The sequence below is a fragment of the Cornus florida genome, unplaced genomic scaffold (assembly GCF_030987335.1).
Source record: "Cornus florida cultivar Cherokee Brave unplaced genomic scaffold, ASM3098733v1 CherokeeBrave_3.0.0_Hap2_Chr04, whole genome shotgun sequence".
In the NCBI taxonomy this organism is placed as follows: domain Eukaryota; kingdom Viridiplantae; phylum Streptophyta; class Magnoliopsida; order Cornales; family Cornaceae; genus Cornus; species Cornus florida.
The window spans coordinates 32799354-32824415 of record NW_026775574.1 but is presented as its reverse complement, the minus strand read 5'-3'; the positions used below and the strand labels follow the sequence as shown (position 1 = coordinate 32824415).

Sequence of the window (25062 nt, the reverse complement as noted above, 5' to 3'; positions counted from 1 at the left end):
AAATTCTTCCATCAGAAAGTGCAGATACGGATCCCAGTGGCTGGGTTTTCCTTTACTTTGTGAAGACATATAGGTATAAATCTGTTTTTTGTTTTAAGTTAATGAAGAAAGAAATGACTTTGGTCCGTGCAGCCCTTTATCAATCGTCTTTTAGCAGAGAGGCAATGTCCATTGGACTCGCTTATCTTACAGGTAACGCGAGCTCAACCAAATAAGGCATATATTCACTCATGAATCCGCTATAGGACAGTAGAATAGGACATATTGACTTCTGCCTTGGAAAACTTTGAATCTTGTCTCATTTCCGTCTCTTACACTTTAGCCATATGTGTTTCGGGCAAGGCAACTTCGAGACTCAACCTTAGGGATTCACCCTGTAGCTTGGTGTATGCCCCCTTTCTACGGGGGACTATTGGGACGTGGGGAAGCTCCTATCAACTTGTTCCGGCCTAGGATAGGAAAAGAAGCTTCAAATGCTCGATGGACAGGAGCGTCCTTTGAGTGCGAGGTAATTCACCAAAACAAAAGTGTAGCCCAGAGAGCAATGACCAGAATCTTTCATCACCGCTCTGTGACATCATGTTCTCACTCGTTAACTGCAGCTCTTGAATGCCCGGCTTGAAGGTAATTAAACTCTCTATATTTATTCGCCGGCAATGAGGTCAACGATGACGCGAGTTGTTCATCAAACAATCTATTTCGTACAACAAGATTGAGAACCCCTCCCCTACGGAAAGATGTATCGAATCCCAGAAAGCCCAGAGCTGCAAGAAGTGAGTGATAACTATAAAAGGAAGAGGCACGCACAAGCGAAGGCAGAAAGACAGGCATATAAGACAACAAGATCAAGCTCAGCCCATCCCTTTACGTGCTTGATTTGCCTCGTCGATGGAAGGAATAAAGCGTCTTCTGGTTCGTAAATAGTCCTGGCAGCCACACATGCTTAATTGAATAATAACGCTTCCTTCGTCCCCACTCGACTTCTCAGCGAGTGTCTCCAGTTGCTGCTTCCTCTGGTGGAGTTTGAAACTAGGAATAGCGCTCGATGGCTGGAGCCTTAACTTGACCCAGGGGGGATGCCAGTGTCTTCTTTTCTACTAACAAAGGGAAAACTATATCAATACGTGTGCTCTACCTGCCGCACTTCTTAAAAGCAGTGAAATAACTATTGTTGCTGGCTCATGGTCGCCCAAGGCTAATTACAAATTTAGGATAAGGACTCATCACGAAGGGCTAGCCCTCAAGTAAGAAGGAAGTGCAGGTGGAATAGTCTAGTAAAGGCTTATTTGTTTTCATAACATACAGAAGTAAGGACCAGGGAAGGTTGGGGCAGAAAGACGATTAGCAAGTGCCGGCCGATATGGGATTTCATGCCAGGTACTACTTATTTCTCATGGCTACTTTCAAAAGCCAGCCTTATAGGTTTCACATTGGGGAACTCTTTAGTCTTTCGGGAGGTACGGTCTAAGGGGAAGGCATCCCCTTTGGCCCTTTATCATCTTCTGCTAAAGGGGAAGTTAGCATGGTCTTGGGAAAGAGCTCTTATGCATTAGCCGCAGATTCCGTCTCTTGGCATAGCGACGTGTCGAAGTGAAAGAATGGAAGAACAAGCTCTACTCCCTATTCTTGCTTTTTCACCTCTGTATACTTTCACGTGTCTCTGTTGTGCTGTTCTGGAGTGCTGGATATGAATGGAAGATGCTTTGAGTGGGTAAGAGACATTAAAAGGCGAGCAGACCCGCGTCTGGATCGGATCATCAAGTGTTGTTGCTGGATATGAATGAAGGGTCATTGTGGGTTTCCTTGCCTGCTGCCCCAACTGCTCTCGTGAAAGGCCCGGAAAATCATGATTAATGGGTAGCCATGAGTTGGAAAAAGGCTCCTCACGTGAAGACATGCAATGCATTGGTAAAAGAAGAGTTGTGCCAACAAGGTGTGATACGGGGATGGATTCCCATGGTGGAGAGGAGTCTGACCTGGACGATGGGGTTTACATCTGACAACTCTTTCCAAGTGTATACTTTCACGTGTCTCTGTTGTGCTGTTCTGGAGTGCTGGATATGAATGGAAGATGCTTTGAGTGGGTAAGAGACATTAAAAGGCGAGCAGACCCGCGTCTGGATCGGATCATCAAGTGTTGTTGCTGGATATGAATGAAGGGTCATTGTGGATTTCCTTGCCTGCTGCCCCAACTGCTCTCGTGAAAGGCCCGGAAAATCATGATTAATGGGTAGCCATGAGTTGGAAAAAGGCTCCTCACGTGAAGACATGCAATGCATTGGTAAAAGAAGAGTTGTGTCAACAAGGTGTGACAATGCATTGGTAAAAGAAGAGTTGTGTCAACAAGGTGTGATATGGGGATGGATTCCCATGGTCGAGAGGAGTCTGACCTGGACGATGGGGTTTACATCTGACAACTCTTTTTCAGTTTACTTGGAAAGAGTTGTATGTTATATATGCATTTGTTTACTGCTATATATAACATGCAACTTTACCACCTTAATCCACAGTACAGGAGAGAGGGATTCATTTATAATTTTCAACAATCTCACTCAACTTACTAATGTGATTAGTAATGAATGATTTATAGTATACCTCGTTCAGGCGCTTGATACTGTGGAATAATTTCAATGAAACAAGAATCTCTAAATGAAGTTAAAAGACATATCTTCGCTGCAAACTGCACATAAACAAACAGCATAAATAAAGTTACGATGTTATAGTACGATAAATGATATCCAAACATCGCCAAATGAAGTTAAAAGAGATATCTTGCTGCAAAAGCAGATAGACAACCAGCATTGAATTATTTGCTGAAAAGGAAGAATGAAAAATGAATAACAGAGAAGTATAAAGACAGAATGTGTAGTTTGAAGAAGCAATCAGCATTCCACTTGAGATATTAAAGATACAGGAGCATTGCAGCAGAAGCATTGCACTTGAACTTTGCTTGCAGAAATCAAGTACCAACATAACCAACTTCTTCCTCTGGTAACTCACAAATGACTAAAAGATCTTGTGTTAGAACAAACAGGGTACTGGGTTGAATGGTTGATTTAAGTTTTTCAGTAAGTTCAGCCCTGGATCTTGCTAACCACCACCAACTCTAAAAGCTTAGGCAGTTAGAAGGGTGTAATTTTAATATTAAAATCCTCAAATGCAACCCCTAGTGTGTGGCCTTTGTTTGGTCTAACATGTGTTTCAATTTCAACTATCAAGGTGACGGTGAGGTTTTAACTCAGGATCTTATCTGCTCTGATACCACATTAACCATCATCTACTCTAAAAGCTTAGGTTGTTAGAGAGGGTGTGAATTTAATATTTAAATCCTCTAACGGATCCAAAATTAAGAGATCCAACCAAATCAGATCTGAGAACCCAAGCCAACCTAAAAACCAAACCCCTTAGATGCTTTATTCTACAACATATTACAAAATCATTGGCCGAGAGTATTATTAATGGTACGAGTCTTGGCATACAAGACAACAATAAATATTATTTTTTAAGGCATGCATGGACTGAGAAGTGCATTGGACCGAACCCTAGGCTCTAATTAGAGTAGCATAAGACTATGATCTAGACCTAGGGGGCGAATAGGTATAATTTTATAAATCACCAACTAATTTCAACTGATTTTTAATTATAACAACTTAATGACAATTTAAAAATCAATCAAATCAAAGTAATCAACCTCGTCAATCCATTCTATGAATCTTGCATACCAATATTAAAATAGTTTTTGTACAGTATTGTATGAATTGTCACATGTGTACAACTAGTATTACATGAGTTGTCACTACCCCTCGTCACCATATATAGAATTACCATATATAGGGTTTACTTGTTCTCCACTCACCTATTCCTGTAGCTTCTCCTATATAAACACCATTGTATTATTGTATTGCTCACTCAATAATATATACGTTTTCATATATTCTCTCTCTCTCTCTCTCTCTTTCAACATGGTATCAGAGCGGAAATCGATCCCTCTTTAAAATTTCTTTTTTTTAGTCTTATTCAGACTCTTCGGTCTTGATTCCAACTCGGCTTTCTCTCAGCAATCTCTTCTCGGCGATCTCTCCTCGGTGATCTTAGTTCTCGTCTCCGCAATCTCTCTTGGATCCCTCCTCAATAATTTCTCTCGAGTTCATCTCGGCTAGATCTTGGTTCTCTTATCTCGGCTCCCGCTCGCTACTGTATCTCATTTGTTCGGCATCTCTTGTGATGGATGACAAAATTACTAAAATTGGTAATTGAATCTATTGATTAACGAATTGGGAATACACTGTTATATGTACATCAGAATAATGCTATTCGAGGAAACTAACTAATCCTGGAGATACACATTAATACATATAAAAAACTGAACCCTAGAAATTAGGGATTACAATAACTAATAAATCCCTAGCTATTAACAGCCTGTACACGATTTCCTTATACGAGGAAAGAATCGTATTTTCCCACACTCCCCCTCAAGCTGGTGAATGGATGTCATCCATTCCAAGCTTGCTGGTTATTCTTTGAAAAACGGTACTAGGCAATCCTTTGGTAAGCACGTCTGCTAGCTGTTCTCCAATAGGAACAAAAGGAGTACAAATGAGGCCACTATCCAACTTCTCTTTAATAAAATGCCTGTCCACTTCAATGTGTTTTGTGCGGTCATGTTGCACAGGATTGTGTGCAATATTGATGGCTGATTTATTATCACAGTAAAGCTTCATTGGACCTTCCCATCTGACTCTCAGATCTTCCAAGATTATCCTTAGCGATAGTAGTTCACATATCCCGAGTGCCATCGCTCTAAATTCAGCTTCTGCGCTGGACCTTGCAACCACATTCTGTTTTTTGCTTCTCCAAGTAATGAGGTTACTACCTAGGAAGGTGCAATAGCCCGAGGTTGATCTTCTGTCAATCACGGATCCTGCATAATCCGCATCTGTGTAGGCTTCAAGAGTCAGTTCTTCCCCTTTCTTAAACATAATTCCTCTTCCTGGTGTACCCTACAAGTATTGCAGAATTCTATACACAGCTTTGAGATGTGATTCTTTGGGATTGTGCATGAATTGACTCATAACACTCACAACACAAGCTATATCCGGCCTGGTATGTGATAAAAAAAATTAACTTCCCCACAAGTCTCTGAAAAGAGCCTTTATCCACGGCCACGTCTTTTGGAGCATCACAAAGTTTGTGGTTTGACTCCATAGGTGTCTTAACTGGCTTACATCCCAGCTTGCCTGTATCAGCCAACAAGTCTAACACATATTTTTGTTGTGATATAAAAATCCCTTGTTAAGAGTGGGCTACTTCAATACCAAGTAAGTACTTCAGTTTTCCTAGCTCTTTGATCTCGAATTCCTTCACTAACTATTTCTTCAAGCTCTCCATTCCTTCCAAGTCATCTCCTGTTACTATGATGTCATCCACGTAGACCAACAATACTGTCACTCCCCCTGATGCTGAGTGTTTTACAAACAATGTATGATCACCTTGACTTTGCTTATATCCCATACTCACCATCACTTTGGTAAATCTCCTAAACCAAGCGCTAGGGGATTGTTTCAGTCCATACAAAGCTTTTATAAGCTTACATGCCATTCCTTCCTTTTCATTTGAGCCAAACCCAGGCGGAATCTCCATATAGATCTCCTCAAGATCACCATGTAAGAAGGCGTTCTTGACATCAAATTGCTGCAATCTCCAGCCAAAATTTGCAGCCACTGATAACAGGATTCTCACAGTATTCATCTTAGCAACTGGAGCAAAAGTCTCAACATAATCTATGCCGTAGGTTTGTGTATACCCTTTGGCAACTAATCTTGCCTTATACCTTTCCAAAGAGCCATCTGAGTTGTATTTGGTTGTTAACACCCATTTATACCCAACCGGCTTCTTCCCTCTAGGCAGTCTCACCAAGTCCCAAGTCTTGTTTTTCTCAAGTGCTTCCATCACAACCTTCATAGCATTTTCCCAATTCTCATTTCCTAATGCATCGGATAAAGTTTTGGGAATAGGGACTGTATTTAAGCTAGTAAGAAAGGCCCTATGGTTATGAAAAAGATTCTTATATGACATGAACAGATAAAGAGGGTGTTTGGTACAAGTTCGAGTTCCTTTTCTAATTGCAATAGGGACATCATAATCATTTTGTTCAGACGTTTCATTAGTGTTATCATTGGGTTGAGCAATTACCTCGACATTACCAGGAGCAGATTTGGGTGATTGAACTTGCACAAGTTGAGAGATTGGTGCTCTTTTCCTTGAGTAAATCTGCAATGGACAAGTAGAGTCTTGAGTTTGCTTCCCATGTAACACTCCTTGTGATTTGGGTGTATGAGGCTCGGCTTCTGACCGTGTGTTTGGCTCGGATTGAATGTTTGGGAGTACGTTTGACTCGGATTAATGAGAGATCGGGGCTGGAAACTCAAGGAGAAAAAGATCCTTGTCCTTATCTTCTATGAAAGATGTCTCCCCCTGAAGATAAGGACCGTTAAAGTACTAATCTTGTTCGACAAAAGTAACATCAGCAGACACATAAAATCTCCTTGTCGGAGGATGATAGCATTTGTAGCCCTTTTGGGTGGAGGAATAGCCAAGAAAGACACATTTGAGAGCTCGAGGATCAAGTTTTCCCCTGTTTTGAGAATGCACATGAACAAAGGCAACACAACCAAATATCTTTGGAACAAGATTATTAGATGTGTTAAAATTGGGAAAGAACTGTGTAAGGACCTGCATTGGACTTTTAAAACCAAGGACTCTTGTAGGAAGCTGATCGATGAGATGAGCAGCGGTTAAAACAACCTCCCCCCAGTATTGTTTTGGAACATTTTTTTGGAACAAGAAAGCTCTTGTAATATCAAGAAGGTGGCCGTTCTTTCGTTCGGCCACCCCATTTTGTTGAGGTGTGCTAACACAAGAGGATTCATGTATTATGCCCTGTTTTTGGAAATATAGAGAGAGAATTTGATTAAAGTAGTCCTTAGCATTGTTAGATCAGAATCTCTTTATCCCAACACCAAACTGAGTTTTGACCATATTGAAAAAAGTTGGAAACACAGAACTCACATCCGATTTATTTTTTAACAGAAAAATCCAAGACACAAGAGTGCAATCATCAATAAATGATTAATCATTTATTTTTTAACCACCTTGCCCCAGAAACATTAGCAACAGTGGAAGGTCCCCAAATGTCACTGTGAATCAAGGTAAATGGAACAGAAGTTCTTTTATTACTGAATTGAAAAGAAGTATGTTTGTGCTTTGCAAGTTCACATACATCGCAATGAAAATTTTCAATGTATAAACTTTTGAACAATGAAGGAAACATTATTTTGAGAACACTAAATGATGGGTGACCAAGACGAAGGTGTTGAAGCCATATCTTGTCTTTATTGGATTTGAATGACTCGGTAATGGTGACAAACTCTCAACTCTATTTTGTCCATTTGATTCTTTAAGGTAACATAGACCATCCCTCTCCCTAGCATGTCCAATCATCCTCTTCATGCCCTGTTTTTGAAATATACGACGGAGAGGATAAAACGTCACACTGCAATTAGAATCTGTAGTGAGTTTCTGGATTGACACAAGATTGGTGCATAGTTTTGGGACATGGAGGACATTCTTAAGTGTAAGGTGGTCATTCAAAAAAAACATCTCCTTGACCAGCCACGATTGTCACTGATCCATCAACTGTTATTATTTTCCTATTGCTAGGACAAGGGGTATATGAAATAATTTTTTTTGAGGAATGGGTCATGTGATCTGTAGCTCCTGAGTCAATGACCCAGGAGCTTGAGGAGACTATATCCAAAGCACTAAAAACATGAGACGAGGGGGAAGGAGAGGAAATACCTGAGAACACCAAAGAACAAGTACCTGTTGTAGACGGTTTCTCCAACGTTCCCAATAGGCTCCTTAATTTCTCTATCTCTTCTTTGTTGAATTCGGCAGATGGGATTGAAAGATTGTCTTCACTATTTGATTGTGTGGTTGCCACATGTGCCTGTCCCTGTCCTCTTGGCTGTCCACTCTTTTCTGGCAAGGCTTTGTTCACAGTTTGAGGCTTGCCATGGAGCTTCCAGCACTTCTCCTTAGTATGGCGGGATTTTTTACAGTATGCAGACCACAGAGAATCCTTGTTGAATGGTCTTGACATGTCAGCTTGCCCATTGCCTTCTCCAAAACGCTGTTCGGAACCATAATTCTTCACAGCCGTGTTTTTTAACACCAAGGCCGAACTCTCTATTGTGTGAGTTTCAATCATAACACCCCTTCTTCCTTCCTCAGCATAGAAAAATTGCAATTGCCTCATTTAAGGTTGGCAGATTTTCTTTCCAAGTATTTGCACTCTTACAGCGTCAAATTCGATGTTTAAACCTGTAAGAAAATCAAAAATTCTGTCCTTTTCAACAAACCTCTTAAGGATAGCTGCATCTTCACTGCACTTCATCTGAATGCACTGATAATGATCCATCTCCTGCAATAGACCCTTCAAGAGGTTGGAATATTCGGTGATTAACCGATTACCCTGTTTTGTAGCGGAGATTTTGGTCTTGATCTCATAGATCTGTGCAGCATCACCTACTTTGGAATAGGTCTGCTTGACTGCTTCCCATATCTCCTTGGCCGTGCTAAAAAACATACAAGTGTCGCTGATTTCTGGTAACATAGAGTTCCATAACAAGAACATAACCATAGAGTCTTGTTCATCCCAAGCATCAAACTTAGGATCCTCCTTCTTTGGATCATTACCAAGCAAGTGGCTCAGTTTCCCTCTTCCCTTCAAGAACGTGCGGACCATTTGAGACCACTTCAGATAATTTTTCCCGTTCAACCTATACGCTGCCTGGATATTCTGCAATTCTCCTGTTGGGACAGAGCCGTTGCTTCCAGTTACAGGGATCTCTGAAGTGTCACTGGTTTCGGTGGATGCTGACATGGTTTAGAGAGAGAGGTGGAATCCACAGGTTTGATAACACTGGATTTTCACAGAACAAGAACACGAAGAAAAGGACTAGCAAAGAAGGCCAAAAGAAGACGTTTACCCAGAAAACGAGCCTAGAGCTCTGATACCATGACAAAATTACTGAAATTGGTAATCAAATCTATTAATTAAAGAATTGGAAATACACTATCATATGTACATTAGAATAATGCTATTCTAGGAAACTAATTAATCCTGGAGATACACATTAATACATATAAAAAACTGATCCCTAGAAATCAGGGATTACAATAACTAATAAATCCCTAGCTATTAACAGACTGTACACGACTTCCTTATACAAGGAAAGAATCGTATTTTCCCACAATGGATACTAAGGAATCCCATCATTTTGGGTCAATCACCAGCACCAAACTGAGAGGTTCAAACTACCTTCAGTGGTCTTGAGCCGTAAAGGTGTTCTTATGGGCTCGAGGAAAACTGTCTTATCTTAAATCAACCAAACCCACCAGTAATGAAAAGATTATTGAGGCTTGGGAGAAAGAAGATGCTCAGATTATGACTTGGTTATGGAACAACATGGAGCCTGAGATCTTCAACAACATGTCATTCCTAGAATCTGCCAAAGATATCTGGGAAAATCTCACGGACATGTATTCTTCAGAGGAGAATATTTCTCGTATTTATCAGTTGTATCAGATTATTTTTAATCTCCATCAGGGAGATCGTTCTGTTGAAGATTATTACTCAGAATTGAATGACATGTGGGAAGAATTAAACGTCAGCCAACCATTGACTACAAACATAGAACAACAAAAACGGCACAAGGAGGAGTTTCAGGTGGAAATTTTTTCATTTGGACTTAAATCTGAACTCGCTTCGATCAGTTTGCAAATTTTGTTTGGCAAGGAGATACCCACAACAAGTTTGGCTTTTGCTCGATAAATGCTCGAGTTCGAAGAGCATCTATTCATGCCTCTGTGATTGAGAAGGACAACCATTCTGCTCTTGTGTTCCTACTGAGCTATTGTATGAGTTATCATGTTATACAGTCTTGTATGACAATAGTAAATAAAAATAAGCAATCACATACAAAATACTAGATTTTATGTAGAAGACCCAAACGGGAAAGCGGTGCCTTGACAATTCGGAGTGGTCTCTAGGTTCAAGGTTAAACTCCACAAGTTTATTGAGAATTTCAAATTTAGGCTTAAGATTGGAGTTTTAAACCTTGCAAAGTCAAGTACTTTCCTAGCACAACGGACATTGTTGATGTCAGCACTCGAAACACATTCTTCTTCATCTTTAGGAAAGGCAAGACCATTGGGGGTTCAATTGACTCCAAGTAAAGTCCTAAGATGTTGGGAGTGATGGTGACCTCGATTCCGTTCAATATAGTCTTGAAGGTTTAATTGTCGGTATCGAAGTCGTGTATGTTGGAGTAAAAGACTTACATTGGAGAGATCTATGAAGTGAACTTTGCAACTACTACTTTATTTTTCTTAGATTATTATGTAGCCTTTAAACTTAATGCTTAGCTAACTTCTTGTTCCAAGAATTTAACTTCACCAATCAAATTATTTTTCTTTCGTTCATCAATTAAAGCTAGATTATTGTTTTTCTCCTTCCCAGCTTCTTCTAAGGAGTTCTCAAGTTTTCTAATTTTATCTTTGAATTTCTAATTTTCCTTTTTGGCTTCAGTAGATTCTTTTGAAGTCTGCTTATCATCTTCGTCTTCCATTTCACTTCTGGTAAAACTATCAATGTCATCTCAATTTCAGTTTCTAATTCATTCTTATGTGTTTTATTGATGACCACATTGGAGGTGTCTGCAATTCCTACCATAGCAACTTGCGACTCTTCCTCATTTTCACTGTTGGAACCCTCACTTAGTTTCAGAAGAATTCAAAAGCGTAGCCTTCATAGCCCTAGACTTTTATTCTTCCTATCTTTCTTTCTCTTCTCTTTGGATAATTGTCAGCCAGGTGACCTTAGTCACCAAATTTCAAGTACTCTATTTTATTTTTCTTAAAACATTTTAGTTCATTATCTTTCTTTCAAGAATTGACTTTTCTAGAAGATCTTACATCTTTTGATTTCTTCGAATTTTCTTATTAAAAATACAATTTCTTCACAGCATCAGTGCCAGTACTCTCATCTTCCTCAACTTCTTTTATAACTGAAATAGACTTGCTTTTTAGGCGGGGAAGTTGAGTTCATGAGTTTGTAATGAGCCAACCAATTCTGTTACTTTGATGAGATCTGCATCCTTACTTCAATAGCTGTTCCCTTAGATTGAAATCTAGGAGGAAGAGATCTAAGGATTTTCCTAATTTTATTCCTTGGGATCCTCTCTCCTGGAACATAATTGCTACCGTAAATTTTGAGGTTTACCCTAAGATGAAACTTAAAAAAAAATAAATGTCACCCGTCCGAGTTGAGACCTTTAGTTGACCAAACATCATTGTAAAATTACAAAAATACCCTCTTTTATTATACCAATTTAATAATACCTTATAGCAGGATGTAAGCAATGAAAGAAGAAATGACCACATTAACCCTCTTAAACTCTCTACACCACCACCACTCCCCTCTTAGTGTCCACGACAACTACACCAACACCCCCCCTCTCATACTCTCTCCACCCCAACCCCAACACCGCCCCGCCCGCCCCCCCCCCCCCCCCCCCCCGCGGCCCTCTCTCTCTCTCTCTCCCGTCCTCTCTCACCCTAACCCTAAATCTTCAAATTTCTCAGTAACCATAGAACCACGATATCTATGGTGAAGATGAGGAGGGTCTCGACCAAACTTAATTCCAGGCCCCTCTGTTATATATATATGGACTCAACTCTTGCATATACATTCCAATTCATTCTGCTATATGTATATATACTTGCATTTATTTATACAAACATATATTGATTGAGTAAATATTTGTATACATATGTTTGTAATATGTGTGTGTGTGTGTGTGCAAAATGAAGAAGAATTTGAGAAAATATAGTAAAATTGAAGTTTGTGTAAATTTTGAGGATGAAGGTGAGAAAGTTTTGGTGGCTGTGGGTGGCAAGGGCTACGGATGGGTTGAGTCTTGCCTTGGCATGGTGTAACTCTTGGTTTAGCTATGGGAAGAGATGGTGAGGGATGGAGATGGCTGTTCAAGGAGATGGAGATGAGAGGGAATTGAGAATATATTCAATTTTTAAATTAATTAAATAAATTATATATCTAATTTCAAAATATATATAATATCCAATTATATATTAATGAAATAAAATTTTTGTCATAAGAATATATAATTGCAAATTTTGAGGGTATTAAAGTTTGTAAATAAAAGTTGTATTTATATGTTTATTAAATATATATTTTGATATATAGTATGTAATAAATGTATAAAATTAATAATAGATTTTTTATTATAAATTATGCAAGGGCATTTTTGACAAATAATTTTGGTTCAAATGGTAAAATCATTTACATATACCGTATTTTTGTCTTTTTGGTTCTACAAGGGTAATTTTGGCATTTGATTTTTATTGCTTTGACATACTTAATGGTCTACTAATGACAGAGAGTCTCACGATTATTTGATCAAACCACAGGGGAGGTTGACCATATTTTTTTTCAAAAGTTTAATCCAGAGATGATTTAGGCAAACCTCAGGGGTATCAAAGTAATTCACCTTGATTTAGGCCAACATTTGAAGTTTAGAAATCTTAATTGGTGTAGTTAGTTAGTCATGCACCTTTTTTTTTTTTTTTTTAAGATTTCCCAAGCTTCCTTAGCTGCAATACAACTTGGGATCCTAGGAAATTCACCAGGGGGCATAACAGTGAGAAGGGCCTTTAAGGCTTTTGAATTGTAATTAGCTAATGCAATTTCATTGTTGGTCCAGTCCATAATAAGTTTTAGTATTCCTTCTCTAATTGGGTGTACCCATCCATACTCTATAGATGTCCAAACCTTCTTGTTGATTGATTTTTAAAAAGCTCACATCTTAGCTTTCCAATAGTTATAATTAAACCTATCAAACCAAACTGGCCTAAATATGGACCACTTTCCTTAAGAGGATCCATGATCTACTCTTAAGCTTGAGTAACCTGCTCTGATACCAATTGATACGTGTACTAGACTAAACCCTAGGCTCTGATTAGAGTAGAATAAGGCCATCATCTAAACTTAGAGGGATTGAATAGGTTTAAAATCAGTTAATTATGGACCACTTTCCTTAAGAGGATCCATGATCTACTCTTTAAGCTTGAGTAACCTGCTCTGATACCAATTGATACGTGTACTAGACTAAACACTAGGCTCTGATTAGAGTATAATAAGGCCATGATCTAAACTTAGAGGGATTGAATAGGTTCAAAATCAATTACTAACTAATTTCAACAGATGTTTAAATTATAAACAACTTAACAACGATTTCAAAATTAATCTAATCAAAAGTAATCAAACTCGTCAATCCATTCTATGAATCATGCATGCCAATACTAAAACAGTAAATAAAAATAAGCGATCACACAGAGAACACCACTTTTACATGGAAAATCTGAACATGAAAAACCACAGGACCCAACCAAAAAGATAGAAACCCACTATGTGAGACAAATATTTATCGCTGAGTTACCATATTCTAACCCTAGAATCACCTAGCCCCTTCTGATTCAGACTTACGCAAGTCCAACCCAGTGTCCTCCAGCTGTTGATTTATCAACTAATCCACTCCCCACACTATCTGCTTCTCCATGGATCTTCTATCTTCTCGCTAGTAACGTCCACTTGTGTGTGTATACTCTTTGTTGCTAATAATCTCCATGTGCAACAACTGATGCTTCAAAAACCAAACAATCCGTTCATCATGCTACATGCATGATGATGGGTGCACACACACACACAAAAAACAAAACCTCTAGAAATCACCATACTACTAGAATATACAAAATATCATGGGATGAGTATGAAAAATCTCGTATAGTGTGCTCGTGTCTCTTAATTTTCTGACCATTGCATGAGATTAGAATCAGTAATAGGGTTTCTGAGTAGTTTAATTTTAAAAGGAAACTCAGAACCAAACTGTTCGATCAGTTGAGCCAGGTATTGATCGGTTAACACAAATACAGTAACCCTTGATGGATATCTCCATCGATAGACATCCACTGTCTTATTTTGAGTTGGAATCTGATTAGGATTTTGTTTCCAAAAAAGACTTTTAATTCATACCAAAAAGACTTTTAATTCATATCAAAGGACTCTGACAATTTAATCATGTAATCCTAATTACTATATGCAAAATCCTAATTGGCGAGTGTCCTAATTGAGGTTGTAACTGCGAAATTCCTGATCTGGCCTTGGGTACAAGGTACCATAACTAATTTAACTACCTTGACACTCTAAAACAAACAAAAATAGATACTCTTAATTTTGATTCACAAATTTTCCAAACTGTCCTATATTCTAACATGGACATCCATTCAATTCTTTTGGCACCATTCACTTTTACATACAAGTTTAGTTTAAAATTAATAATTAAAACGTGGGGCGTAACCATATCTCTTTCCATATTATCATTTTTAGGTTCTTGAAATGACAGGATTCAAGGTTTTAAACATTATTTTTGAGACAATTGTTGTATTCTCAAATGGCGATGAATATGCCTATTAAAATGCTAAAAACAAATAAGGACCATTCAAATTTAAGAGCATGCCCAAACATGACCTTATTGTAAGATGCTATGCATGGTACTACACCTCATTTCATACAAAACTACATATATCATTTAAATAAAATATCTCTCCTTTATAGACTAAAAATATATACAAGCCATTCAAGCTCACCAATTTTTTTTATTTTTTTATTTTTTTATATCCAAGTGATTTTATCTGTCTCTGCTAAAAACACAAGCTTTATAGATATAAATTGATGCAATGATTCTTTATACAGATATCAATAAGTGAATGTTAGGCTAATAACGAGGCATTTTCTAGAATCTCTTACAAAGAGAGATGCGAGCATGTACCATTTTTTTGAAATCTAAGGCAAAATTCCTGAATGGGATTTGAAAAAGAAACATACAACAAATTAATTTATAAAGAATTTTCAGGCGAAGAATATATTTTTTGGACCATCAATCTTTAAGAACTTTTTCATGCACGAGAATGTTCATGAAGAAATAGATTAAAAAAGAAAAAGAAAAACAATAGAACATTCTGTTGCCTGTACTTAACAAGATAATCAAATTAAGTAATTACACTTGAAGGATAAAAGAAGTGGGAAGAAAAAAGGGGAACATATTTAATTGGAGAAAAAAATTACTAGACCTTATCAGCTGCTGCTTGTAATGTAACATGGTCCCCCCATTCACCAGATCTGCATTATGAAGGAGTTAGACCTGAATTAGAAATCTTCTTTAGCAGTAAATTAATGAATGCTATTGGCTGAAAGTAATGACTCCCAAGTATCCTACTTGGCCATTTTCTTGTAGTAGTGTTTGTACTTCATTGGGACATGGCCTTCATACAAAGAATGGTAGTCTTTAAGCTGGAAACAAAAAAGTTAAACAAGAGAAATCAATAAAGTAGCTGTCACAGTAATCTTTAACGTGATATAATGCGCCCTTACCTACTTACAAACATGGGAGTTTCTAAATAATTACCCAAAAGAGAAAAATGAGAAAGAAGGTGTGCCTCTCCTTTTACTGCTTGATTTAAAGAGGGCAGCATACATATGAAAACCTCGATGGATGACAACAGTTTTGGATCATAACATCTTCATTAAGTAAACAAATTGCATACCAGCACAATACCGTCATCAAATCATCAGGCCTTTCAATCATATATATCTCACTTAATAAATCAATTTAAATATCAATCTCATTCATTGGAAAGAAGAATACTTTTTGAAATGTATCATAAAAGGTGGGTGTATATATATACATATTATTAGTTATAATGGTTGTGACTATGGTTATGTAAATTTCTTTTTTCGGTAGGTTGATTATGTGAATTTCAAATAGATATTTATAGTCATTGAAATAATAATAATTTGTGAAACTATTTGATGCAGACTAAAAATAAGATTAATGCTAAGATCAGGAAAAAGCTGAAGTTAATCACAGTACTAGTTAATGTTGTCCATCAATTACCGTGAGGAACTAGTATTACTTGTCACATTTGTTTCAATATTTAATAATCTGTTAACTATACAAAAGATATCATGTTAAATATGATAATATGTACACACGATATGGCGAGACCTCAAGACTCAGGAGGATAGCAGTAAAATAGCGCTCTACATGGAAACTCACTACAAGCCAGACAAGGAGTTTACCTGTCCACATGCTTAGGAACAACACTTGAAAACCTAAACTAAGAGCTGGTATATATATATTGTTTATCCATTTATTTAATAATATATTCCACTATTATTGTTTTTGGCAACTTTTTTTATATTAATTTATAGGCGTGGGAGATAATGATTGATTCCCTCTTAGTGGAAGGCACCACCCCAAGTGACCAATGTAATTAGGCCATCAGTAGTAGGACTGGATAAGTCTCTGCCTTGAGCATGGCGACATGTCCAACTCATCCTCCAGAGACTAATCAATCTATTTACAGGTGGAGGAGGCTACATGAGGAGGGCTAAGGAGATAGAGAGAGAGCCTGAGAAGTTGGCTTAGCAGCTCCGGATTAAGCAGATGGAGATTGATGCTCAACATACTCTCGGGAGTCTAAGCACACCAAACTAGCACAGTCTAGGAAGCACTCTTCCTCTTGTGATAATTTACAATTACTTTCATGTTATAATTTCAAGTCTAGGTGTTCTGAGACAAAATTTATCCAACATAATCCAAATGCCCTAAATTGGTATGAGTACTCGCTTGGTTCTGGGACAAAATTTATCCAACATAATCCAAATGCCCTGAACTGGTATGAGTACTTGCTTGTACTTAAATGAAGCTGCAGAGTGACCAGATCCAAACAGAACTCCCATTTTGCAAACTTAAAAAATTAGCAGTGTCTAGGAAGCACTCTTCCTCTTGTGAGAATTTAGAATTACTTTCATGTTATAATTTCAAGTCTAGGTGTTCTGAGACAAAAAATATCCAACATAATCCAAATGCCCTGAACTGGTATGAGTACTCGCTTGTACTTAAATGAAGCTGCGGAGTGAACAGATCCAAACAGAACTCCATTTTTGCAAACTTAAAAAATTAGGTTCATATAGAACTCAACTTACGCTTTCCAGTAAAAAATCATCCAATATTGGTTGGAATGTCCCAAAACCATCACGAGAACCTTGCTTGTATCTAAACAAAGCTATAACAAGAGAACAGATTGAAAATCGACTCTTGATTTTCAATTTTTAAGCCTAGGAACTTAGTAGCTTAGATCACATAGAACTCGACTTGGACTTCTTGGAGCAAGATAAAATATATGGTTCAAATGTTCTGAACTAGCAAAAGCACCTTGATATGCTTAAACAAAGTTGTTAAAAAATACCAAATCGAGAAATGGCTTCCGGTTTGTGTAATGGACAGAAGTCTAGTAAATCAGAAACTTAAGTTCATATAAGAAATCAAGTTAGGTTTCATGTGGCAATATCATTCAATACTGGTCTGAAAGTCCCAAAATTAGAATGAGCAAAAGAAAAGAAAAAGAAAACAGAATTCAATTTATGAAATGTGCAAAGGTCTAGAAATTGAAAATGCGCTCACATAGAACTGTATTTGGGCTTTTCGAGGGAAAAATAGTTCAATAGTCTAAATGAATGAAACAGGCATGATCTTCTAAGCTTTTGCTGAAACAAAGTTATAAGAATATACTGGAATATTAAATGTTTCAGGGATCGTGAAATATGTAAAAGTTTATGAACTTATTAAACATAGACGCATGCAGAACTCAACTTAGGCTTCTCTCAAGGAAAATCATCTAATACTGATTCAAGCTTCATCACCTGAGTTGGTCTCAGGTTACTAAATCTAAGGTAGAGGAAGGATTTGGAATTAAGATTGGAGGATCTTCAAGTTGCTGCTACTTGTTCTTTGGCTTGGGACTTTATTCGGAGTAAGGGTAGGTTGTGGATAGCTTGGTTCATTAACAAGTACATACCTCAAACTACATACTGGTTAGCTGTACCTTTTGCAACTCAGTCCATTATTAAAGAAATCTTCTCAGTGTTAGAGAGTGTATGTTACAGAATGTAGTTTATCAGATTGGTAATGTTAGCAGATTTAAAGTATCCCTTGATCCATGGTATGGTGGAACTCCCTTAACGAATAACTTCTCTTTTAGGGCTCTTAGAAGTCTTCCTTTTGCTTGGAATTCTACTCTATAAGTTATTTGATATCTAATGGAGGATGGAATTTTGAAATTTTATGTTCTGCAGATTCTTCTTTAAAACTTTTTGCTCCATAGTCTTATTTCATTTGCTCATGATAAAATTCTATGGAATAGAAGACATTTCTCTTTCAAAAAGGTTTGCGATACCTGCAGATCTCATTATACACATGTTCCTTGGGCTCCACTTTGTTGGAATAAAGGAAGACCTAGAGTTCCTGTGGCCTGCTGCATTACCATGCTTGATAAGCATCCTTCTTTTGTTAATCTTCAGAAAAAAAATTTGGAAATTGGCTCCTATCCGCACTAATTGCGTCAAAGCCACCAATGACAGAGATCAACTTTTTGTTGAAAGTGATTTTGCTGTTGAGATTTGGAATTTGTTTAGTTCTATGCTGCATTGGCCTTGGCCATTCATCATGACAGTAGCAGATTACTTCAGTTGGTGGACTGGTTTCTAGCTCACTTCAGAAACTCCATGCTAATAAAGATGCTGTTTGCTGCCATTCTTTGGGGCAAGAGAAATTCCAGGCTGCATTCTGGAAATTCTTCTTCCAGTCAAGCACTTGCTTCCTTCATTTGGTTCTCAGTCCTTGATGTTGCTGGTCGCGGAGCTCAAGATGTTATTACTTAGATTGCCCTTTTGGTTTTTTCATGTGTATCGGAAATGGATGTATTCATCCATTATTTTCCTTTGTCTTTCTAGAGGGTATGCCTCCTTTTTCTGTACCATAATGCTTGATCCTTTTCTAATAAAATCCCAATTCAACAACAACAACAACAACAAAGCATTTTCCCAACTAATAAAATCCCAAAGATGGAAAGAAAAAACAATAAGTCCACAATTGGCACAGGCACCTTAGTTGCACTTGAACAGAGAAATTGCAAGAGATCGAATCATAGAATGACGCTTGACTTGTGAAACGTGCTAAGCTTACGAACTTAATAACTTAGGTTCAAATGAAACTCAACTTAGTCTTATCAGGATGAATTGTCAAATTTTTGTCATCTGTCCTAAAACTGGTATGAGCACATCGCTTGTGCTTAAACAAATTTGTCAACCGTCCTAGCTAGTGAGATTTGCAATTAAAATCCTTCCTCATGGACTAGAAAAGCTTCTTTTATCATCAAAATAGCCCTTAATTTTGGTGAGGATGAAATTTTGATGACACTCAGAATACTGCACATAAAAACAAGATTGGCATTGAAGGGGTTTAAATCCAATTCTGTCCCCAATTCCCTTAACCATTATGAACCATTAACAAGTTTTTTGCCACATAAAAGCTACCCTTATAACAAACCTGTTTCACAACCTCTTTCCGAACATGCTTGTGATACTCTGGTGACTTATAAATCTGGTCTGAAAGTGCACGAAACTGCAAAAAGGGGGAAATAATATCAATGAATTTCAAAGGATCATATTTCTGTATTACTTTGAAACTGCACCTGACAATTGCCATCCCCAGAGACCTTCACTTCATATAAGCCATAAGCATTTAGCCTGGAAGAAAGTGATAAGAAAAAAATTATTCACTAGTCCACTCAATATAAAGAGCTTTAAATGATAATAACAAGAATGGCTCTCTGTGTGAAGTATGAACAAAATGTAGCATGGTCACAACAAAACTCCAAGTTGCATATAGCATGAGCCACAGGTTCCTAAGAATTATAAGGAATAATCATTTCAGGCTTTAATTTCATGTGCACTAGAAATGTAAAAATTAGTAGGACCATGACTACAATTCTATATATAATTTATGCATGTAATGAATATATATGTTTGCATAAACATATATAGTATGTAAATCCTTATATGTATGAGTTGTGTTTTGTGTGTGTGGTGTGGGTGTGGGTGTGGGTGTGGGTGGGTGTGTGTGTGTGTGTGTGAGAGAGAGAGAGAGAGAGAGAGAGTAAATAGATGGATGTAAATAGATGGATCGGACCTTGTATAATTAGAGGAGACAACAGTTTAAATAAAGAGTGGTGGTTCTCACAAATCAAGGATAACAGTTTGCAGGTTAGAGTGTTTCTTTTTTACGCGTTTAAGAGTTAGTACATTTACTTTATGGGCTAATTTTTGTATCATTAACATTGCAAATTATTGTGAATTATAGGTGGGTTTCCTTCAACAGTTGCCAACTTTTCCTAAATTGTAGTTGGTTCACAGGGTTAGGTGTGTTCATGAGGACTACAAGGATATGGCACCAGTTGCAATAGTTGTTGAAACTACAGTTTATTCTATTCTTATTTATATGGCTATTTCCTAAATGCAGGCATCAATAGCAGATGAAGCTCAAAACTTATAGCCAAGATTTTGACCCCAAGCACCAATTATGCTGCTACTCTAAAAAAAATTGCTCCTTGTGTGCACAACAAGTCACTAAAAACTGTTGAGGGCAAGCCTTGGCACAACGGTAAAGTTGCTCTATTGTGACTTGGAGTCTTGGAGGTCATGGGTTGAAATAGAGTCTCCACATGTGGAGGTAAGACTGCATATATTTGACCCTCCCCAGACTCCATAATGGCGGGAGCCTTATGCACTAGATTTGCCCTTTACTTCTTCTTATAGGATATTGCTTGCCTGTTACATCCTGTTTGGTTTTGTTTGCAATCTGTCCCTATTTCTGTTGCATGTACCTTCGCCACATGTCCTTGTTTCCTATAAAACTCCATTTCCTTCTCTTCTGCTGATGTGTCCCCTACTCCAGCTGCTATATATCTTTGCTGCTTGAGCTATGCAAGTTTCTCCCCTCTTACCATGTGTATGCATATTTGTGGCTTAAACACTTGAGCAATGGATCGATTCATGCAGGTAACCTTCTCAATTTTTAGTTTGATAGTTTAACATACAGTTCTTTGTTCATTTCATAAAATTTCCAACTTTTCTGGGACAAGCCATTGTCTAACATCATATCAGAGTTTTGATCCTTGGAGATCTTGCATTCAAGTTTCTTCACTGCATTTGTCTTCTTATCTATCTGTCTACTTGCACTCTATTCGGCAGCCACTCCATGTGGAGAGGCGTTCATACTTGAGGAGGGTGTGAGTATTTGATATACATTGTTTAGATTGCTCTTGGGGAAAATGGTCATCTAACACTTTATATAAACTTCTTTCACATTATTGGGCTTTATAAAATTATGTGAACTTAGATTCGCCAACTCATCTCCAAACACGATCTAAGAATGGTAATCTACACTTTGAGTGAATCCAGGCACAATTTGTGGAGCATTCATGCCAATGTTATGGTCTTTATGCTTTTGTATACACCTGACCATTATACGACACATGCCATGATTACAAAAAAAAAGGGGATGTAGTGGAATTCATAAAACACACACACACACACACACACACATATATATATTAGAAACAATTCTTACAACAAATAAGCTAATTCAAGCTTTTGGCTTAATGAATAGATGTGACCAGCCAACAACTAAGATAGTAACAACCACTTTGATACCTAAAGCTTATTTCATCATTTAAACTAAGAAACTTACCAATATCCAATATCTATTTTTGGTAGTAAAATTTTGTATATAATAAAAAGCAAAAAAAAAAATCTTTATAAGTGCCGATCATATGTATAAGTGATTTAAATTTACAAGCACTGCAAATGCTTTGAAATTAAGGTATTTTAAAAGGCTACTCTTGCTCTCTCAATTCAGCTCCAAAAGTCACTTTATACCCAGCCGTTTGCAAGTCCATAAAGGTGAAAAAAATAAAAAAAATTCTTTAACAGAAAGGAATAGGAAGCATAGATAGTAGCGGACATATTCTTAACACAGTAGAGTTCTGGAATTGATGCATTTCTTGTATTAAAATCCATTTCATAAACTTTCAGACACTCGACTCCAGTGAACCTAACACGCCTTAACTCCAAAACCTCGAGGTCGTCAACATGAATTCATCTTCTTCAGTAAACTTTTTAGCTAATTCCAAGGCAATCATGTGACTCCTCAAAGCCGTTTCCCACCTTCATTTTGACATCTTTCTTATCCTTCTACCATCTTCAAACTCTAATCAAAGGACTCCACGCTCATTATTTCTTATTTTAATTTAATAAACTCCACCCATTCAGGAAAAAAAGATAAAATCAAAGGACTCCATACTAATGCATTAAAAGGTGTACATTGTACATGGCCAAACTATATCAATATTTTTCCCATGTCACATTTTCAATCAATATCACTTTACTTCTATGAATGCATTCATTTCTCATTCTACCACTTCTTACTATGGAGCTATTTGCATATGCTGAACTATCTCAACTACTACTCCTCATCTTATCCTCAATTGGTGCCACTTTTAATTTCTACAACACTCTTTAACTCTTTTTCTCCATTTTCGAGGACAAAAGAAGAAGGAAATGGGAAATTTGAAATATTTGTTGAAAATTTCTTTCACCAATGAAAGGATGAAGATAATATGACTACCAACTATGAAACTTACCTGTCGAGCAGCCTTTGATGATCAAAACTGGCATCACTAAAGTTGGGAATATAGGTATTTATTCGCGGGATATGCTGAAATTTCACAAAAAAAACAAAGAAAAGAAAATGCTAAGACATTCATCGAAGTTCATTCCAGAAAAAAAAAAAAAACATGCGAGCACCTTAAATCAATGAAGCTTAATCAAATCAGATAAAAAAAGGTTTCCTTACACAATAATAATATAAAACAATCACAACTTAAGTGAATTTTATACAATATAAATTCCTTTAGATACAATTTCTTTCGACCTCTCATATTAAAGGGGTACACATAAAAGACATCTTCATGAATCATAATTAGCTGAATTGTTATCTACGTTGTAGCAGACAATGTTTCGCTTCATTTCATGAAAAATAAAAGATCAAGAAAGCAAATAAGCAAAATTTCTAGATATTAGCTCTTAATTCAATCACCATGTAAAAATTTCATATTTTCTTTCATAATTATTTAAATGGAAGATACGGAGGAAATAAGTCCGAATTTAGCACAGAAACGATTTCTGGCCGAATTTAGCACAGAAATGAATTCTAGCCAGAAATTAAGAGGACATGAATAAAATAGATTTATTGAATAGACGATCCATAAAGAGAAGCATGATAGAGTATCTTACAGGGATTGAAGCCAGGTTGGAAAGGCGTCGACCAACTGCACCATCCATCTTAGCATACTCTTCTGATAGTACAACGGCAATCATCCTGTCATCCTCATTATCCAGCTGACTGCTGAATGAGGTTGACCGAGAACATTCACCAACGCTATGGATTTCACTTCTCATCATTTTGTAAATGGGAAACAGCTTTGTACTTCTTTCCCTGATAAACAGCCACAAAAAAGAACGTATGCTGCAAAGGAATAAGCTTAACTAAGTAAATACATGTCGTATACATAGAGGGCATGATCTTATAATCAAGATTATAACGTAAATTTAGTCTATACCATCTTATTGCATTTGATCATAACATAGTATTAAGCAAAAGGGAGACAACATTAATGTTCCTTCAAACACAATATTGGAAATCAAATTTGAATGAAGTTGTGAACAACAACTTTAATGGACATTGGGCATTATTATGTGGAGCCCGAGACCATCTTATCATCTGATCATCTTCATGTTCATGTTTATACCATCAAATAATACAAGTATATCCTAGGGCCAAAACATGACCAGTGTGTATGTAAAGATGGCCATCTTATCCACGACCATGTGACCATTCAATTTGCATCTCTACAAGGGGATCTACAAAAGTCTCCGTAAATCATTAGTTTGTTAGACATGATCGTCCATGGATATATATTATTGTTTGAGAAACAAGATTGGTAATTAACCGTCCTAATCCCATTAAATTATAATTTCTAAATATATATATCCAAATCAATCAGCTCAAATTGGATAGCAAAACAACTCCCAGAAAGAAAACTGCGGAAAGATTACACACAAATATATATATCTATAAGGAAACCATGAATCAGGTATTGACACAATGAAGCAAAAAACAGGGAAGAGAGAGAATAATTTGCAACAATCATACACTTCTGACAGTAACCCGGGATCTCACAGAATACTCAGTCAAACTCTTTTTTTTTTTTTTTTTTTTTTTTTCTTTTTTCAAGAATCCTAAACACATACAAATTCAATCATCCATTAACAATTACAACCAAGAACAAATAATCAAAACTGTCCAGAGAAAAACAAAAGAACATAACATCTTCCTCACCTGGTGATAAATGAAAGACAGAAAAATAAATTGAAATGAATTGCGGAAAACAAACACCCCAATTGGATCTGCAAAACGAGAATAATGTTTCAAGAACCATAAGAAATTTTATCAAAATTGATTTTATTACCTTGAGATCTCTAATGGAATGTAGAATCTGGAACTAATTAATTAAACAATGGAAGATATTTTTTAGGAGTTGAAGCTTTTTCGCAAGAGATTCAAGATATATATGTGTGTGTGTGTTTGTGTGTGCGCGCGGTTGATCGGTTTAACTACACGTTTCGACTTTTTCATGTTGGTTGGTTGAAGCTCAGAAAGAGACGCTTGAATTGATATGTAGAGTAAAGCTTTGGTGAGGTCGTACTCATGATAGCATATTTTGGATTAAAAAATACGGAGTGGTTCACAAGTGATGTCATCCCGCGAGGTTACCATAGTGCTTTGTGAATATCATCAAGTCTTAAGTTTGAAGTGTTGGGTAAATAATTTTCGTGGCTTGTAAAGTGCTGCGTGTGTTTTGAAGTTAATTACTTTCACTTGTTAGGTATATAATTAGGTT

At 37.0% G+C, this 25062-nt stretch overlaps 1 protein-coding gene across 5 annotated transcripts in view; it reads right to left on the bottom strand.

Moving 5' to 3' along the window:
- Positions 1-24836, bottom strand: part of LOC132303120 (OVARIAN TUMOR DOMAIN-containing deubiquitinating enzyme 12) — a 28406-nt gene extending 3570 nt beyond the window's left edge. Inside the window, exons 1-9 of one of the 5 annotated variants that reach the window (XM_059800219.1) lie at positions 24631-24835; positions 24501-24568; positions 23396-23627; positions 22744-22817; positions 19735-19789; positions 19590-19664; positions 15417-15490; positions 15271-15319; positions 2596-2680 (exon numbers count right to left, since the gene is read on the bottom strand). In XM_059800219.1, coding sequence (XP_059656202.1) covers positions 2596-2680; positions 15271-15319; positions 15417-15490; positions 19590-19664; positions 19735-19789; positions 22744-22817; positions 23396-23563 — 580 coding nt within the window. In that variant the 5' untranslated portion in view covers positions 23564-23627; positions 24501-24568; positions 24631-24835. Of the gene's footprint in view, positions 1-2595; positions 2681-15270; positions 15320-15416; positions 15491-19589; positions 19665-19734; positions 19790-22743; positions 22818-23395; positions 23628-24500 lie in introns of all 5 variants that reach the window. The other 4 variants (XM_059800221.1, XM_059800220.1, XM_059800218.1 and 1 more) reach the window with 4 other exon arrangements.
- Positions 24837-25062: the final 226 nt, after the last annotated feature.